The 11,076-nt window shown below is 44.0% G+C and overlaps 1 protein-coding gene across 1 annotated transcript; it reads left to right on the top strand.

Annotated features, from left to right (window-relative positions):
- Window positions 1-10,746, top strand: Cidec (cell death inducing DFFA like effector c). The gene is made up of 6 exons (XM_026383067.2): window positions 1-86; window positions 1,273-1,350; window positions 2,199-2,352; window positions 5,755-5,913; window positions 5,997-6,178; window positions 10,178-10,746. Exons 2-6 carry the CDS (start codon window positions 1,298-1,300, stop codon window positions 10,341-10,343), a joined length of 714 nt encoding a protein of 237 aa, XP_026238852.2. The 5' UTR covers window positions 1-86; window positions 1,273-1,297; the 3' UTR covers window positions 10,344-10,746.
- The last annotated feature ends 330 nt before the right edge of the window (window positions 10,747-11,076 follow it).

Raw genomic sequence — 11,076 nt, 5'->3', positions numbered from 1 at the left:
CTTTCTGGGAACTGGAAATAAAATGGAGGGAGGCCTGGGCCAGGTTGGGCACAATTGCAAGGAGGCTAGGAGGCTGTGAGGGGGAGGTGAGGAGTCTGGGGTGTTTTTGCTCCTGGAGAGCAGGTGTGGTGGTGATTGGCAGAGTTTTCCTAGGGACAGGACTGAGGAGTGTGGCCAAAGCAAGTGGGCTGAGATAGTACTAAGTGCGAAAGCAGGGCTTTCCACCTCTGTGGGGGCTGGCTTGGGGAGAGCCTGGAGATCTTGGAAGAGCGATGCTACCTGTCTGGGGAGGGGGCTTTTGTTCCATGCCCACTCCTTGTGTCCCCTGCTCTGTGCCCAGCACACTCTATGCTGGGTGCTAAAAATAAGAGCGAGCAGCTCAAGGCCAGGTAGCCAGGGATTGGAGAGGCTAGAAACTGGGGCTTCAAGACTAAACATTCAGTTCCTTGTCAGGGAAAGACATTATAGGAAGGAGTGACTTGTGCAAAAGGTTTGGAGTATGCAAAAGTTTCAGTGTGGTGATTTAGGAGTAAACGTGGAGGCAGGTAAGCCCAGGGCTACCTGCCTAGACCTGTGCTGTTCAATGTAGGTGACAGGAGTCAGAGGCCACAGTGGCAATTTAAACTAAAATTAGCTAAAATTCAACAAAATTAAAAATCCAGCTTCTTAGTCATATTAGCCACATTTCAAGTGCTCGATTGCCCCATGTGGCTCATAGCTATGGTATTGGAGAGCACAAACAGAACATCTCCACCATCACAGAAAGTTCTTTGGGCCGGCGGGAAGTCTGAGTGATTTGATTGCTTAAGGACTCATGGGAGAGGGCAGACTCAGACCAGGCTGGCTGCCTAGGAAGTCTCTGGACTATAGGTGACCTTCAGGTCCCCAGAAGCAAGCATGAGGTGGTGTGACTCACCTCCTGCCAGTGTAAAGTGAACTCTGCCCTGGGGACAGGAGCAACCCAGGCAGGGCCTCTTCAGCCCCAACTTGGGATCCCTGTTCAGTGTGACAGAGCCAGTGACAGAGAAACATGGAGTGAGTGGAGCTGGGGCAGGGGAGCAGCTACCAGGGGGGCTGAGCCTGAGCACAGAGATGAGGATGGGAGCCTGTGGCTTAGTCATAGACATGCATGGGGGTGGTGTGTGTGAATTGGGATGAGAGACCAGTGTCGGGACTTGCTGGACCGGAGGCTGAGTTGTACTGTGTCCAATGACGGGAGAGAGGGACACCCTTCCTTCCCACTCTAATCACCCTTTTCTGCCTCCTTCCCAGATCCAAAACACTCCAGCTGAGGAGGATGGAATATGCCATGAAGTCCCTCAGCCTTCTCTACCCCAAGTCCCTGTCCAGGTAAGGAGAGTCAATGGTGGAGGGGTAGGAGAGCTACCTAGGAGTTGTGGGTGAGACCTTCTCAAATGTGAATGGTTGTGTAAGTCACGTGGGAATCTTGTTAAAATACAGCTTCTGATTCTGGAGATCTGAAGTGGTACCTGGGGTTTTGCAAGTCTGAGAAGCCCCTAGGTGACGTGAACGCTGCCACCCATCAAGCCACGACCACACTTGGGGTAGAGGTGGGCAGGCTCTGGGCTTGGTGCTTCCATTCCTGATCTTGGGTAGGCCTCACAATGACTATGGGAAGCAGGGGTCATTATACCAAATGGATAGATAAGGAAACTGAGGCACAGGGTGGGCACTCTCCCTCACCTAGCAGATCTGTAACAGAGCCAAGATTTGAACTTGGGCCTGTGCAAATCCAAGCTCCATCTTCTCTCCACTCCTTTGGTTCTGCTTTGTGCACCTCAGTGTCCAAAAACATCTCACAGGCTTCCCCGACTTCATCCCACTTTACAGGTGAAATTAGCAAGGCCATGAGAAGAAAGTGGTCTTTGGGGGGAATGCTGGGTGGGTCTTTTATCAACTTGCTACTCTTCATGGTCCAAGAACCAGCCAAATTGTCATTACTTGGGAACTTGTTAGACATATGAGACCCTCAGGTCCCGTCCCACCCAAACTAATCAGAATCTTCATTTGAGCAAGATCTGCAGGTGACTTATATGCCCATCAGAGTCTGCATAGGTTTTTGAGTAAGGCCATCTGGAGCACATCCCACTATCTGGGTGGGATGAAGGAGGCACATGATGATCCTAGTCTGAAGTGGTAGTTAAGTGGCTCATCCTGATGTTCCCAACTTCCCCCAGGCATGTGGCAGTGAGCACTTCAGTGGTGACCCAGCAGTTGCTGTCTGAGCCCAGCCTGGAGGCCCCCAGGGCCCGGCCCTGCCGAGTAAGCACAGCAGATCGGAGAGTGCGCAAGGGTGTCACGGCACACAGCCTTAAGGACCTGCTCCACAAGGTGAGGGGCCTGCCTGTACTCCACCCAGTCCAAGTCCTGGGGCCTTGGCTGAGAGCTGGCCCTGCCAGCTGCCCCTGTCTTCCAGGTCATGAGCTGGGATTTGACAGGGGTGGAAAGTCTTCCTTTCTGATATGAGCACCCATGGTGTTGTGGCACAACCCTCTTTCACAGAAAATCTTAATTAAGCTTCTCCAGAAATCTTCTTCACCATACTTGATCTTAGGACTATCAGCAAGAGTCTCTACAAAAGAGTTCAATGTAGTTAAACTTTGTATTTCCTATTGCTCTATCTTATTTGGCCACTGGCCTACAAGAGATCAGCACTCCAGGTGCTAAACACCCCTTTACTAGTTTTTCACAAACATTTATGGAATATCCAGTGTAGTAGTTTGTAAAAGTGTGTTTGCAAATGCAAGGTGTGATTAAAAAAAGACAGATCCTTTAACAAGGCCTCTGGTCTTGAGCCAGAGCTTCACAGAGATGTTTACTCCAAAGATAAGAGAAGATGTTCCTAATTGGGCTCTATGGTAACAGCTGGCAGGGGGAGGGAAGAAAGGGGAGAAGAAGCTCTCCCCTTCTCAGGTGTTGTCCTTGAAGGGTTAATTTCCCAGAAAGGTGAAAGAAAAAAGCTGCTTTCGTGTGAATTTCTGCAGACTGTGAACTTCTGAGCCCCTTCCCTTACATGCTGGGTATAAAGTTCTGAAACTGCCTGAACTTGGGGTTCAGGGGGACTGATTGATTACAGAGAAAGCTTTGCCCTCTGAACCTGGCTATAGCCAAATAAACCTGCTTCCTGATTCCTATGCAGTGTCCTGTCTCGTTGTCCCCGGTTCAAAAGGAGATTCTTGTAGCCACTGAGCTTTGGCATCCTCCACTCAGAGTCCTATTGCCAAAAAATGTGAGGAGGAACAACAGTGAGACTCCATCTTTTCAAGATGATAGACAGGTCTGAAGGGAATCCTACTGCAGGCTCATCTTGTATTTTCCTTGCCCTAGTCTTTGGATTGGCCATTTTTCTCCTAAAAATTCTGCTTCATTTCCAAGGAGAACGGTATTTCAAAAATCAGGATCTGGAAGCTAGGTATATTAATCTACTATGCTGACCCCAGACCCCTTTTGAAGAATTTTAAGCAGGAAAATATATTCTCTAGTGAAACAATCAAAAAATGTAAAGTGAGGGGCTGGGGCTGTAGCTCAGTGGTAGAGCGCTTGCCTAGCATGTGTGAGGCACTGGTTCAATCCTCAGCACCACATACAAATAAATAAAATAAAATGAAGGTGTTGTGTCCATCTAAAACTTTAAAAAGTTTTTTTTCAAAGAAATGTGAGAATTCTGTCATTCCAAAATAATTAATAATGTGGTTATAAATGTCCGGAATGGTCTATTCCTATATAAATATATATATTCTATGACATGTCATGGGTTTTTTCCCATTTTAATCAACACAGTATACAAGTGTAGTAAATGCTGCTTATGGATCATGTACTCTGCTAGATGATTTACAGCATTTCTTTTGGTATTTTTTTAAGATAGAAGAGAGAGAGATAATTTTTTAATATTTATTTTTCAGTTTTTGGTGGACACAACATCTTTATTTTTTTTCCTTATTTGTATGTGGTGCTGAGGATCGAACCCAGCGCCCCATGCATGCCAGGCGAGGGCGTTACCGCTTGAGCCACATCCCCAGCCCATTTTACAGCATTTCTTTTAATTAAAATCTTTAAGGCAGTTATTACAATTTCCATTTTCCAGAGGCAAAGGCTGAGTTTATTCTCTGAGATTTTTATTATCATTATTAATAGTAGTAGTAGTAGAGATTAATCTCAGGGGTGCTGGATTTACGTCCTCAGCCCTTTTTTTGGGAGGTGGGGGTGGTAACCAGGGATTGAACTCAGGGGTACTCAACCACTGAGCCACATCCCCAGCCCTATTTTGTATTTTATTTAGAGACAGGGTCTTGCTGAGTTGCTTAGCACCTCTCTTTTGCAGAGATTGGCTTTGAACTCGAGATCCTCCAGCCTCAGCCTCTTGAGCCACGGGGATTACAGGCATTTGGCACCACACCCAGCTGTAAGGCAGGGTCTCACTAAGTTGTCCAGGTTGGCTGGGCAAATGAGATCCTCCTGCCTTACCCTCCCAAGTAGTTGAGATTACAGATGTGACCATTGTGCCTGACCATATTCTGGCATTTAAACTCAGGAAGTGAGCTCAAGAACACTTGCAATTTTAGGGCCAGGGATATGGCTCAAGCAGTAGCGCGATGGCCTGGCATGCGTGAGGCACTGGGTTTGATCCTCAGCACCACATACAAATAAAATAAAGATATTATGTCCACCTAAAAAAGCTAAAAAACAAATATTTTTAAAAAGAACACTTACATTTTTTAAAAAAATATATATTTTAGTTGTAGGTGGACATGGTACCTTTATTTAATTAATTTATTTATTTTAATTAAAACCTTAAGGTAGTTACTACTATTTCCATTTGGCTCAATGGTTGAATGCCCCTGAGTTCAATCTCCACTACCAAAAAAAAAAAAAAAAAAAAACCCCAAAACAAAAAACTTGTACACAAGAGTTCCCCGCAGGGCTGGGCATGTGGCTCAAGCGGTAGTGTGCTTGCCTGGCATGCGTGTAGCCACATACAAAAACAAAAGATGTTGTGTCCGCCGAAAACTAAAAAAATAAATATTAAAAAAAAGAGTTCCCAGCAGCATTTTTATAGTAAAAAAGTGGAAACAACCCTAATGTTCATCAACTGTTGAAAGAATTAAAAAAATGATACATCTATCTAGTGGAATATTACTAGCCAAAATGAGGAATGAATCATGCTATGATATAGATGACTTTTGAAAACATTCTCAGACGTGAGTCTTAGGAGATCCCATGTTGTATAATTCAATTTATATGAAATGTCTGGAAAAGACAAACCCATAGATACAGACAGTAGAAAGTTGCTATCGGATGGGGAATGGGAAAAATGGATAGTAGGTTTATTTCGGGGGTAATGAAAATGCTCTGAAATTAGATAGTAATGATGGTTGTACAACTTAGCAAATATACTGAAAAGCACTTTAAAAGAGTGAAATTTATTGTACATAAATTATATCTCACTAAAACTTCATATATATATGAAATTTCATATATATAACCTCTGTTATATTTTATTGGACTGCACTGTTCTAGACTATTAACTCTGAAGTCAAGTACCAAGAGGTACCATAATATAAAAACCTTTGGTGGGGATGCCATGGTAGAATGATGCCTGGGTCTCTGTGCCATCCCCTGGTTTGAGACCCTGGCTCTTTACCTGGCAACTGAAGTGGTATGATGAGTGTCTTCCACACACCAGCTCTGTGGCTACATGTGGATGGCAGAAGCATCACTAACCTTATTCCCCAGGTTCAGGATGTCTTGATGCTGGCAAACAAACCCTTCTCCCTGGTGCTGGAGAAAGATGGCACAATTGTAGAGACAGAAGAGTATTTCCAAGCCCTGGCAGATGATACGCTGTTCATGGTCCTCCAAAAGGGGGAGAAATGGCAGCCTCCATCAAAACAGGTGAGCTCCTACCTATGTAGGGGAGAAAACTGAGAGCTTTAGAGAAGTCTTGAAGTATGCCAACCACGTTTGTCTTGCTGCAGGGGCTTAGGTACCAACTTTCCCATAAGCCCACCAAGAAGATTGATGTGGCCCGCATAACCTTTGACCTGTACAAGCTGAACCCACAGGACTTCATTGGCTGCCTGAATGTGAAGGCAACACTCTATAATACATACTCCCTTTCCTATGATCTACACTGCTACAAAGCCAAGAGCATGGTGAAGTGAGTGAACTGGGGTGAAGTGGGGTCGGAGTGGGTACAGAGCAATGGCAGAGCCCCTATCTGTCCATAATGAGCCCTGCCCTTCTCAGTGCCTGGGTCTGGCACTGGAGTAACAAGCATAACAGTAAGCATTCATGTAGGACTTACAATTATATCTAAGTGCTTGAGTTGCACTCCTAGTGTGTGCCAGAGGGGTACAGGTACTCCATGATGGAACCTTGATACAGGTAGTTGTTTACCTTCTACTATGGCAAACTGCATCTTTTCACCTAAAAAAGTAAGTTTTCTTAAGCAGTCTTCTAATTACCTTTTTTGGGGCAAAAGGAGGTAGGGATTGAACCCAGAGCCCCATATACACTGAACACATGCTCCAGCAATGAGCAGTGAATCAACTTTGTTTTTTTTGGGGGGTAGTACCAGTCGTTGAACTCAGGGGCACTTGGTCACTGAGCCCCATCCCAGCCCTATTTTGTATTTTATTTAGAGACAGGGTCTCACTGAGCTGTTAAGCACCTTTCCGTTGCTAAGGCTGGCTTTTGAACTTGAGATCCTCCTGCCTCAGCCTCCTGAGCCTCTGGGATTGTAGGTGTGTGTCACTGCACCCTGCGCCAGTGAATCAAGTTTTTAAAAACAAACATGTGTCAAAGATTTTATTGAACTCATCAATTAATGAGAGAACTAGCAAGAAGTTACAATCAGTTTAAAGAACAATTCAAATTCCCACATATGTAGTTCTGCTGATAATGATGAGTTAAAAATTTACAGATAACAAACTGAATTTTTCCATGGCGGTAGAAGAGATGAAATAAACTTCCTTCCATAGGGACAAATTAATTTGTATGTCTATGGAGAAGAAGCATTTGTGTTGTCTTAAACTTTTTCTTTTGAAAGTTTAATCAAGTATCACAAGAAACATGAAAGGATATGAAATCATAAAACAAGTACGGTTATGATGTGTTTCCCAAATCCTACTGCCCCAGTGTTGTTCTGGAGAATTCTTATCCCATTAGGCGGCTTATGATCCCTGAGGCTAAAGTGATACAATCTGTCCAAAGCCACAAAACTAGATAGCAGCAGAGCATGGCCTCCAGCTAGTTTCTTCTGCTAGATTCTAGTTGTCCACAATTGTTTTATTTAGTGTTTCCTGAGTACCTACTGTGTGCCTGGTCCTATGCTACAAACTAAAGATACAGAGATGAATCAGACGTGAGAACAAGAACAAGGTTCCATGAGAGCAAGAATGTCTGTTGCTTTTGGAATCTTGATGAATGCCAGCACATAGTAGTTACTCAAATAATCATAGAATTATTCAATAATCATAGAATTATTCAATTATTCAATAATCATAGAATTATTCAAATAATCTGCTGGGGGTGTAGCTCAGTGGTAGAGTGCTTGCCTATCACCACCGAAGCCCTGAGTAGAATGAATAAAAATGTATGTGATTGGGTCTGGGGATGTGGCTCAAGCGGCCCGGGTTCAATCCTCAGCACCATTTGGCTTGTTTAGTTTCCCCTCTGTGTAGCCAGTCTCAGATGGGGGAACTGAGGCTGTGAGGTGCTACCTGTCAGAGGCAGGTCAGGGGCAGGCTGGAGCCTGGTTCTGTGGCTAAAGCTTCTATTTTCCCCGTCATATTGCCATACCATTCCCTGTCTTGATATGAGATTACTGTCAGTATCTACCAGATTTCAAAATCTAAAGCAAGAAGTTTTAGCCTTTAAACTCAGTCCATTTATGGGAAATGGAACTCTCAGACCTAAGCAAAGTAGATATATCATTATCAAAAATCAAAAGCAGCTGGACACAGTGGCACACACCTGTCATCCCAGCAGCTTGGGAGACTGAAACAAGGGGATTGCAAGTTCAAATCCAGCCTCAGCAATGGTGAGGCACTAAGCAACTCAGTGAGACCCTGTCTCTCAATAAAACACAAAATAGGGCTGGGAATGTGGCTCTGTGGCCGAGTGCTACTGAGTTCAATCCTGGTACTGCTCCCCTCCCTCCCCCCAAAAAAATCAAAAGCAAGCTGGACGTAGCTTAGTATTGTCACTACTTTAAATTTTTTTTTTTTTTTTGTAGTTGTAGATGAACCGCATGCCTTTATTTTATTTTATGTGGTGCTAAGAATCTAACACAGTGCCTCTCACCTTACACGTGCCAAGCAAACACTCTGCCACCAAGCTACAGCCCTAGCCCCATCACTACATTTTTTAATAAAAATTCAGATAAAATATTGATAGCATAAAATTTACCATCTTCATCATTTTTGAGTGTACTATTTGGTAGCGTTGAGTACATTTACAATGTTGTGCAACCATGGCCACTATCCTTTTCCAGAACTTTTTCATCATCCTAACACAGAAACTGTACCCCTTATATAATAACCCTCATTCCTCCTGCCCTTAGGCCCTGGCAACCTCTATTCTACTTTTTCTCAACTTTTCTATTTAGGTCCCTCGTAAAAGTGGAATGACACAATATTTGTACTTTGGTGACTGGCTTTCTTCACTTAGCATACTGTTTTTCGTTTTGTTTTGTTTTAAGAGAGGGGGAGAGAGAGAGAGAGAAAGAGAGAGAATTTTTCAATTTTTTTTTATTTTTTAGTTTTCAGTGGACACAACATTTCCATTTCATTTTTTTTTCTATGTGGTGCTGAGGATTGAACCCAGAGCCCCGCACATGCCAAGCGAGCACACCACCGCTTCCGCAGCCCTAGCATACTGATTTTTTTTTTAATATTTATTTTTCAGTTATAGGTGAACACAGTGTCTTTATTTTATATTTATGTGGTGCTGAGGATTGAACCCAGTGCCTCATGCATGCTAGGCGAGCGCTTTACCTCTGAGCCACAATCCCAGCCCCATAGCATACTGTTTTTTGAGGTTCATTTGTATTGTAGCATATGACAGAAATTCATGGGGCTGGGGATGTGGCTCAAGCGGTAGCATGCTCACCTGTCATGCGTGCTGCCCGGGTTCGATCCTCAGCACCACATACCAACAAAGATGTTGTGTCCGCCGAAAACTAAAAAATAAATATTAAAAAATTCTCTCTCTCTCTCTCCTCTCTCACTCTCTCTTTAAAAAAAAAAAAAAAGAAATTCATTCCATTTTACGGCTGGTGAGCTAGGTTTAAAGCCTCAGTTTTCAAACTTAAGAAATGGGCTATTTCTCAGCTATATCCCTTAAGTATATTATTTCATTTTATAAATATATGTGAGTATATGTATGCGTGTATATATGTATGTCTCTCTATTTTTTTATTTTTATTTTTTGCAGTGATAGGTATCAAACCCAGGACCTTGTACGTGCCAGACAAGTGCTCTACTGCTGAGCCACAAGCCACACTCTTGGCACCCCTCCCCACATATTATTATAAATTAATCAAATAGGGCTGGGGATGTGGTTCAAGTGGTAGTGCGCTCGCCTGGCATGCGTGTGGCCTGGGTTCGATCCCCAGCACCACATATAAACAAAGATGTTGTGTCCGCCAAAAACTGAAAAATAAATATTAAAAAATTCTCTCTCCTCTCTCTCTCTCTCTTTAAAAAATAATTAATTAATTAATTAATCAAATAATTGGAAAAAATCTAGAGGTGGGCTAGTAGCTCAGAGGTAAAGTGCTTACCTAGCATGTACCAGGCCCTAGATTCAATCCTCAGTACTACAAAAAATACAAATAAAGGCCTTATTCAAGGAGCCTAAGTTTGCATGAGAAAGTTGAGGTTCCAGATAGCTTAGCTAATTTCTGTTAACCCAGTTCCATGGGCAGAGGGAAGACAACCCTTGCTCCTTTTTGCATGTTGCTCTAAAATCAAGAAGTGTTTTTAGTCTTTCTATCTCAGTGGACATTTCATTTTATTAATGGAGAAAGCTAACTTGAAAGTACTTCCTCCAGGCCAGTGTGGGAATCTGGGGGAGGATGCATTTGAGAGGATGCAAGGAGGGACATTGTTCATATTTTTGACTTGAGTGCTTTTTCATCCCCGCCCGTCCCCAGGGAAATGATTCGCTGGGTCCTCTTCAGCATGCAGGCCACAGGCCACATGCTGCTGGGCACCTCCTGCTACATGCAGCAGTTCCTGGATGCCACAGAGGAAGAAGTGCAGCCCTCCAAGGCCAGGGTCTCATCCCTCATTCCGAGTTGTCTGAAGATACTGCAATGAAAGCCCAGATCTCAAGGTCTTCCACCAGCCCAGGACGAGACTGGGGACCCTGTGCTCAGCTGGTAGCACCCACAAGCCTGGCAGCTACAGAGCTTCTTACCTCCCCCATACTTCCCTCACTGCAGAAGACCATGAATAAGGAAGCAGAGGAAGGACTGAGACCCTGGGGTGGGCTGGTCAAAGGAGAACTTTGGGTTCCTGGCCTAACCCAGCTCCTTCCTTCCCCAGGTAGCTTAGCTGACCAAGACTGGTCACCCTCAGTCTGTCCCTCAAAAATCTGTCTCTACATGCTGCACTTTATGCCACTCCCTCTCTCTTGCCTTCCCACCCTACTCCTGAGTGAATCCTCAAGCCCACTAACCTATGAGAGTAGAGAGTTCACAATAAACTATTTATACAAATACATCCTCTTTGCTTGTGTTCTTTGGGGGTGGGGTTCTGTTTGGAAGGTTGGAAAAGATCAAAGCAAGAGAAGAATCCCTGTCAAATAATTCTGTATGAGGTGGCATTACAGGGAACAGCACTTTTTATTTAAAAAAAAAAAAAAATCACAGCTGGGTGCAGTGGTGTGTGCCTGTCATCCCAGCAACTTGGAAGGCTGAGGCAGGAGGATCACAAGTTTGAGGCCAGCCTCAGCAACTAAGCCAGATCAAACGCAACTTAGTAAAAAATAAAACCAATAAATAAAAAGGGCTGGGGATGTAGCTTAGTTGTAAAGTGCCCCCTGGGATCA

The sequence above is a fragment of the Urocitellus parryii genome, chromosome 16 (assembly GCF_045843805.1).
Source record: "Urocitellus parryii isolate mUroPar1 chromosome 16, mUroPar1.hap1, whole genome shotgun sequence".
Taxonomy (NCBI): domain Eukaryota; kingdom Metazoa; phylum Chordata; class Mammalia; order Rodentia; family Sciuridae; genus Urocitellus; species Urocitellus parryii.
This window is presented reverse-complemented; position numbering and strand designations above follow the sequence as displayed.

Bases quoted from the DNA above. Each gene is read 5' to 3' on its own strand.
- Cidec (XM_026383067.2), top strand. From the start codon at position 1,298: ATGGAATATGCCATGAAGTCCCTCAGCCTTCTCTACCCCAAGTCCCTG. The intron at 1,351-2,198 runs GTAAGGAGAGTC...AACTTCCCCCAG, and splicing joins TACCCCAAGTCCCTGTCCAG to GCATGTGGCAGTGAGCACTT. The intron at 2,353-5,754 runs GTGAGGGGCCTG...CTTATTCCCCAG, and splicing joins TTAAGGACCTGCTCCACAAG to GTTCAGGATGTCTTGATGCT.